This window comes from Buceros rhinoceros, unplaced genomic scaffold (genome assembly GCF_000710305.1).
Source record: "Buceros rhinoceros silvestris isolate BGI_N320 unplaced genomic scaffold, ASM71030v1 scaffold8880, whole genome shotgun sequence".
Taxonomy (NCBI): Eukaryota; Metazoa; Chordata; class Aves; order Bucerotiformes; family Bucerotidae; genus Buceros; species Buceros rhinoceros.
This window is the reverse complement of record NW_010387861.1, coordinates 113,980-122,480: the sequence shown is the minus strand read 5'-3', so window position 1 is coordinate 122,480 and position 8,501 is coordinate 113,980. Positions and strand designations below refer to the sequence as shown.

Genomic DNA, 8,501 nt, shown 5'->3' with positions numbered 1-8,501 from the left:
ACACATGTATGTATAGAAGTAATCCAAGGATACGAATTATTCTTTATGATAGCGTTTCAGAGCAGCGCACCAGATCCTTATCATACAATATGCTGTGACTCAGAAACATTAAACACAAACATTATCATGTTTTTCTTCTAGCTAAGTTACACACTCCTTGAGTTATATACAGGATCCTTTTTATGTTTGGACTAAAGCTTCTTTAGAAGATACAAAATGGGTAATTCAGCATCTTACTTTAAACTCAGTATATTAAATTATCTTCCTAGCTACCCATATGTAATCCTACAGATTTCAGAAATCAGACTTTGTCTCTGTGTATTCAGATGTGACAACATGTCTCTATTTCCCCTCTAGCCTTGCTAGCGCAATATTTTAAAGACAGCACACTCAGGGAGGCCACCACCTCAGGAGGCTCGAGGTACCTTGATGTAAAGACCCACTTGAATTTCAGCACACTTTTAAACCCAGCATATGTCTATGCGCTTTGTGGTACTGAGATCAAGCATATGCCTAAATACTGTGCTGAAGCAGGGCTGGAAACGAGTTTTGTCCTCTGAAGGAGCAGAACGGTTGCAAAACCCCAGCACAGATTAACAATGCTCTGTGAGATTTACCTTTGAATATAGCAGCAAGAGGAAAGTCTCCACTAATAAAACAGAAGATAATGAATCCCCAGATGCTGGAGACTGTAATAAGCAGGAAAACATTTTAGCTCATGTCGAAGCGCAAGTTTCATCTTGTGGAGCATCTGGCTTTCACAAAATAGGGGTTAACTGGCTGCATTCAAGAGAATGATACGCTACCTGTAACAGTATTCCCTTTTTACAAAAGAGGAGTGATATCAGCGGGCTGGGAGAAGCCCGTGATACATGTACCGATGATATAACATTTCTAGTGTGAGATTATTAACTTATAATTTGAATGGGAAAAACTTACTTGAAGGCATTGGCATCTCCATGGACCTTATAGTTGTCTGCACTGATTCGTGAGATGACTCTTGTGACAGCAATGAGAATACCAAAGTTGACCTGAAGAAGGAGAAGGAATAAGAATTTGTCAGGAAAGTCGGAGGTGCAACCTGCATATTGTACAAATACAACAGAGAAGAGGGACTTTGTCTGTTGTATTTATTTGGCAAAAGAGGTTTCCAGTTTGGGACTGGTATAGTTTGACCCTTGTCAATGGGTTTTCCTCTCCCCACAGTGGGTAGTGCTGCTCATGCTTTCTTTCCTTCAGGAGCAGTCCTTGCCTGTTCAGGATGAGACTGGATTGATAACATCGCTTAACAGCTAAAGAAATGCCCAGGATCCCTACTGACAAATAAATGCCCTGATAATATACTGCCAGCTGGCAAATTAACGAGAACTTCAGCGCAGAGGGGCACGCGTCTGCATGCTCTTCGGTTTTTTGCTTGCATGCGCACAAGTTTCAGAAAGCACCTTTCCTTCTACAGACCACAGTGTGCAAGTCCTGTTTCTTACCAAGTCTGCTTGCAATTTAAGCACAAGATTATTCTAAAGCAGCAATGAAGAAAATATGTTAAGCCTGAACTCTGTTCTTCAAAAGCCCCAGTCTTTTTTTGTGTCAGGCCCGGCAGAAACATCAATAAAATGAAAAGAACTCCAACCAAAAAAGTAGGAAATCTTGAAAAGGCTAACACTGAAAATGTCTAACAAAAGAGAGTTTGCTCTGGAGTCACGGGTGAAGAAAGCAGGAAGTCTTTATCACTTAAAGGAAATGTGGCAAAGACTGTCTTGCTGCGCAAACACCTTCGGTTTAAAGAAAAAAAAAAAAAAAAAAAGATGAGAGAATGTGAAGGTGAAAAATGTATTTCCTCCTTCCTGTCCAAAGCCACACATCAGCTACAAAGCTGGTTTTTGCATCAAGTTAAGAACAAGGGTAGAACAAAACTACCCTGGACTACAGAACAAAAGAAAAGACCTCAAAATCATACTGTTCCTCAGTTGAAACTCAATAATCATACTCTATTTTGATAAAAATATCCTAATTCTGAGGATGAGGGGGTGAATTAAAACATGTTTAAGTTTGGTGATAATGATTTCCTTAGTATTTTTCAAATCTTCTGACAGGTCTTTTAATTTTAGATGTGTAAGGGTGGATGCGGACTGGTAAAGCAGGAGCATAGCTCTGAGAGTTCATTTCTGCCACGGCTTTTTGCCCTGTTCAAAGAACTCCCTGGGGAACCTGGAAGCTTTTCAAATACAAGTGCACTCACTGTTCAACTGGCTTCACAGAGACGAATAACAGGGGAAATTCAATGGTCTTGAGATCATTTTCCTTATTCCCACCAAATCATATTTTCAAAGTATCTTTTATAAATTCTTTGAGGTGGTAAGGAGCATTTTTGATAAATCCATTTATATGCTAAATACTCATGTTGACTGAAGCAGCAAACGATGAACCTGAACAAGTTACACGTTCTCCTCTCTTTCTCCTCCTCCTCCCATTTTTGCAGCATGCCCACCATGCTGCAATTGATCAGAATTACTCCAGAATTACACAGAAAATACCTCTCTGTACCTTTAACTTCTTTCCCAATGCATGATCTTTCCGCAGCCTTTTTAGCCTTTTATCCAAAACATCGGTCTCCGCTTTTGACACTCCTTGTGGGTGTCTCACTGACAGTTCAAGTCATCCTGGCACAGTCGCTCCATTATCCCTTTTTCCGATGAGTGCGGACAACAGCACACTCCTGCCAGCCTCATAAGCACTTACCCTTAATGCTTTCTTCAGTTCCTAATTCTTTTTAGACACTCTTAGATTTTGCTTTCTGCATAGAATTTCTTTAATTCGCAGGTTATGCCTAAATAATGCATATTAAAATACTCCCCTAAAAAATCCAATTACGTGGGGGGAAAAAAAGCAGAAACCTCATTCTTCAAATACTGCTTTTTCTACGTCTTACAAAAATCAATGAAAGTTATGAATGATAAGCACTAACAAATGAACACTCAGAGTCTTGTAAACTTTCACTCAAACTGGACGTGAACTCTAAGGGCTGGTTATGAAAACAACACAAGCGAGAAGGCTCTAAGGGGACAAATTAGGTGGTTTTCTAAAGCACAAACTGTTCAGCATTTCTAGCTGATTATTATTTTCTTTATATAAAAGAAATTAAATTGGATATTAATTTCCTAGGTATTTTGGATTGTCTAAAGTTGAAATTTAAAAGGCCTTGAGCTTCAGCGTGACTATATCCTCTCCAGTGTACTACTGTATTATGTTTAGAAGATGAGAAGGAAACATTGTGATCTCACCGCTAAAAAAATCCAAGGTCCTCAAGTCCTGAAGTTCTATATTTAAATTCCCTGAACCACTTTAAATTTTTTGCCTAGGTAGTTCGAGAAATTAGTGTAATCTCCTCCAGACTAAATAAACAGATTAGCTACAAATGTCTTCTTTTGTTAATGTTTCAGTAAGTAAAGCATGGAGCTATTTCCACTGCCCTTATAATGGGAAGCCAAAATACAGCCACTGAATTGTTCCTCCACTGATTTTTTTGGCATCTGACGTAAATCCTTTGCCAGTGATTTGAAGAGGACAATGCTTAGCTGATGAAACACTCATTGTGCTTTAACCTATATCAGAATGTTCAAACTAAGAGGATAAACATTTAGATAAGGGAATTGTATATCATTCCTATTTCCTACTTTTCTGAAAGGCCAAATTACCTGACAGTTGCCGTTATTTTGCCTTAATATTACAGAGAAACCTAGATTATTTTTGCTTGCAGGTACTGGCCACACTATAGTTTTTTTTAAAAAAAACATAGCTAATAACATTAGCGCTTGTTTCCTAACTCACAGGACTCCTTTCAAGGCAGCTTCTCCAACCCCAGGCGCTTGCAAGTCTCTGTGAAATCAGCAGGAGCTGCCAGTTCCCATTATTGAAGGTTGATCCACCAGAGCCCATGGAAAGATCCCAGTGACATCAGGGAGCTCTGGCTCACTCCACTGACAACTTCATCTGACTAAAAACTGTCAGATCAGGAAGAGAGTTAAATGGGTAAAAAAAGGATCTCTCTCAAAATCTTTTCTCATCAAAATTTCGTCAGCGCAGATACAGCGAGACAAATTCTTTCTTTCACTTCGGTTTTGTTGCAGATGTTTTACCTAGATTTCCTCCAAGTCTCATGAGATTTTTGTTTCTTCTTTAGTACAGTGCAGAAATCCCATGTGTAAAGCCCTCGGATGTGGTGCGCTGCTTCCTAGCCAAGAAAAGGCTTGGCAGCACAGAGAAACCCCAAAAAAAAAAAAGGATAAAACATACTGCCTTAATTAAATCCATTGACCAGCTTTCCTCTAAAACCACAAACTATTTTAGTTGCCACTTCAGTGTTGGGCAACGGTACAGGGAGATATAACTGACTCTTCTAATCTAAACCTCCAGTGAAGTTTCACATACTGTCTCACGGCGGGAGTTAGTTTGATCCTTATCACGACATCGTTGGTAGCACACCAGCGCTGCGGGTTGTTGCAGTTGCAGCCCAGTGCCAGGGCACATCAGAAACCCTCACTGGGCATTGCGCATTTTCATCACAGCTAGTCCGTTAAATTAGAGGTGTTAAAATTTGGGGAATGATTTTGGAAAGCCTGGTTCCACTTTTAGCTATCTCAGAGCAACTACAGATGGAATAGACTAGATTCAGTTATTTTAGACTTCTGTGTACGTAACTTCATATTAGTACATGTGGTATCACACCAGTCAGAGCTGAATATCAGAGAAAAACTTTGAATTGGAAAGGGAATACACAAGAAAAATAATAAGGTGTTAACAGATCCCTGATTTCTACTCTTTCCTCATATTAATCCTTACAGTCTGTACCCCTCTTCAAAAAAATCTTGCAGGCTTTCCTGTCAGTTAGGTAAGAAGAAACTTAATTTTAAACTAATGAAAGAATTTAATTTTAAAATAGTAAAACAGCTCATAACTGAGTGCTAATAAGAAAAAATGAGCAGCTGTCATCTGCTCATTTGAGCTCTAATCCACCACAGTGCTTAAGTATGTACTTGACTTCAATGACTCTGAGGAATCCTACTGTCTCGGGGCCTTTAAACACTACGGGTCCAATTCTGTCGCCCTCTGCCGTGATGAATTCTGTCTAATAAGGGACACAAATCGTCACTTTTCAATCAGCACGCCTGCCTGCAGGGTAAGACACTGTTCAACACACAAAAATCATCCTGATTCTGCACTAGTATATAAAGGTATGAGTAAATACCATGAGGCAACAGAACTTACTAAGTCATGTATGATCAGCAGGTATAGGGAGAGAATATTTTATAATATATTGAATATTCCTAAGCAAGTAACAACTGAAGACAGGGATGGCAATCTCTGCCCAGGACCCAAGTTCCACAGAGTCCCATCTGAAGAAACTTGTTACAAAGCTGATATCCCCACAGCAGGGAATTGTTAGCAATATGCTAATGAAAATCATTTAGCTCCCCAAAAATGCTGTTTGCCAAAAGACTTGTAAAATATCCAGGACAATAACTACTTCCAGTGAAAACAATAAAAAGGACTCGCCACTACAGCCCAGCGTCTCCGCCCCCACAACGGATTGTGTGCTGTCTGCAGCACACCCACTGCTCCATGTACACAGATGCTTCTCGCAGAATTTCCTTAATTCTGCCATATCTATGGAAACGCACCAAGGCAGCAGATGGCTGATAGCAAACAAAGCCTTCTGCCAGAAGTTTAAATGTCTTATTCCAAAAATCCAGTACTTCGTCAAGTGGGTTTTTCTGTTGAAGACATGTCCCAGGCCACCTTTGGCTGAGATTAGTTTGGTTTTCAAATTAATTGCAACAATTTTTACAGTGAAGTTGCCTTAAAAATATGCTAGAGAGGCTTGGGTGCTGTGGTTTGGGGGATGGGGGAGAGCAATCTTTAAACCTGAAGATGCTGGTAGAATCCAAGAGAACGACACGTAGAAGGAACTATTTCATCACATCCCTTGACTCAAACCCAAAGGAAAGAGCACTTTGGAGATGGGAATCCATATAGGGCTGGGAGGTTCTGTCAATTACTCCCTATAAAAGTATGCGTGAAGTTTTTTTCCCAGTCACACTCCCACCACATTGCTCTGTTTTAAGGCTCCGTGATGTCTATATTGCCTGTGAGGCAGTGGCAGACAAAAGTAGACTGTGTCTGCCTAGTCTGTAGGGAGGGGGAGTTGAAAAGAGCAGTCTCCCTGTTTTCTTCATAGCATAATTCCTTTTCTTGGCAGAAAGACATTGTGGATGGAAGTAGTCAAAAACCGCTTTTTGAGAAGTATTTTCAGAGCTAAACACAAGTTCATGCAACTAGTGGCTGATTTGTTATTTAAAGAGCACAGGCAGACGTGCACAGGCAGAACAGTGTTTAGCCTTGTTATTTCCCTATAGGCACTAACACATTTTTCAGCTCGCGTTTTCAACGCCTAGAGAGAATAATCTGTCAGCTCGCTTGCTGCTATTTTAGGCAGAACTGGGTTTAGACTATTTAACAAGAGACGCCCTACGTGGATCAACCTTGTGAGCTCACTCTTTCTCAAAATATTTGTATCCCTACAAGAATATAACTTGAGCTGCACAAATATTATGTATCATAAGTGAGATTCAGACAGTTAAATCCTTACTTTCACCAGCAGGCAGCTACACATGCAAAGTGAAGAAGGCTGCGCTCGCTCAGGTGAGTTAGCGTTTCGCTGTCTGGCGTGTTTTGATTAATACTATCTTTGGACAGCAGCTGGGAAAGATTTGATTTGACTGGTTGCATCTTATTTCCTCCTCTGCTGCTGAACAATGGCTAGAAAACAAGTGGTGATGTGAGGAGGAGACATTTGAATGTTGGATCGTTTTAATTGCTCTCCAATCATCAATATCTGCATGCCTTTGAATGTAAACTCACATACAGAAGGTCCCTACAGGCCAACAAAGAATTCGGTTTGTTGGAACAAAGTCCAGAGCTGTTCAGCCAGCTCTAACCCAGTGTTGAACATTTCTTATTTACTTGTATATCCTTTCACTGAGGTAAAAGAAATTCTGCCCTTACTGCACACGGAGACTTCCCAGTGTTGCCATTAATAATTTGATTAAAATGCTAACATGAGACAATTTCTGTCACATCAATATGGCAACTACTTTCACTGAGGTTTTAATAAATGTTTATGTAGCCTCATTTTTCAGGGGCTGTATCTTGGGTGGAAGATGCTGGGTTGGGCTGGGCTGCCTCTAAGAGGCACTGATTTCACTGTCTCCCAGGCAAATGTTAGGGTGTCCACGCAGCTGCAGTGTAAAATTGTCTGCGATGGAAAAGGTCAGCCAAGGAGCCACCTTCTGCTTGCCAAATAGTTATAGGGATCTGCAATGGTAAACACTAGTGTAGCTGTCCTTCCTTCCTTCCTTCCTTCCTTCTGTCAGCTTGGGAGCAGGATTTGGGGGGGTTTTCTGTGTGATGTCAAATTTGGGGAAGTTTCTTTGTGCTTTCCATGGAAATCCCACCCTTCTTAGGGAAGTACAGGGTACAGGCAGTGTCTCCTTTTGATGCGCCTCCACTCAAGTAGTCAGGATCCTATTCTACCTGACCCTCCTTAAACACCACAGCTGGCAGGCTCTGGTCAGGGTTTGGGCTCATGACTTTAAAATCCAAGTAAAGCTTTAAAGACAACCTGATTTCACTAATCAGTGAGTCCATTCCATGTTCATCCTGTCACTCTGACTCTATAACCTGCAGCAAAAATCGTAGACAACCTGATCAATTCAAGTATTGGAAACAGTGGTGAAGAGGGATCATCTCCCACTTAATCCCTGCAAACGCCCCTGACTCCTTAATCATAGTAATTAATCCACAGCTCACTGTAATTCAATGTGTGGGCATAATTAAACTGCTGTGGAGCCTTCATGTACCAGCACTGGAGCCACAAACCTGCGTCCTTCCCTGGAAAGGTGTTTGCAGCAGCCACCTGAACCCACCCAAACTCGCCGTAACAGCCCTGCCTTGATCAGACAGACAAACTGCCGTACCTGACAGCAACTTCAGACCCTGAGGAACAGCACAAACTCCCGGTCACTGAAAGACAGCTGTGGAGGGAGCTTGTTCCCTTCCCCAGAGCTCACCCAGCGGGTGTCAGCTCAGGCCATTGTTTCAATCCATTCCCACCAGCAAACTCTGCTGCTGATCCTCCTCACTCCTCTGAGGACACTTGCAAAAGCTTCAGGTATCAGTAGGGTGGAATCAGCCTTTCAGTTTTCACTGGTGTACGTGAAACACAAACCACCGAGTTTGTTCTTTGGGGGGACCTTTCTGAGATTATACAAACTCCCAAGATTACTTGGTTCACACAGTTATTAATGGCCCCAACAGGGCTGTTTCGGAAGCGGGCTATCCCTGGATTTCAGGCTGCATTTTTGTCTTGCAATAGTGAAATGAGTAGTGTGAGAATTAATATGCATAAACTAATACACAACCATGTCCGACACCAAAACCAGAGC

The 8,501-nt window shown here is 41.3% G+C and overlaps 1 protein-coding gene across 1 annotated transcript in view; it reads right to left on the bottom strand.

The window, feature by feature from the left end:
• Positions 1–935: 935 nt before the first annotated feature.
• The window catches only part of GPR133 (G protein-coupled receptor 133), a 111,976-nt gene continuing 104,410 nt past the window's right edge, over positions 936–8,501 (bottom strand). Inside the window, exon 21 of the mRNA XM_010137394.1 lies at positions 936–1,031. Within this exon, the coding sequence (XP_010135696.1) occupies positions 936–1,031 (96 nt within the window). The remainder of the gene's footprint in view (positions 1,032–8,501) is intronic.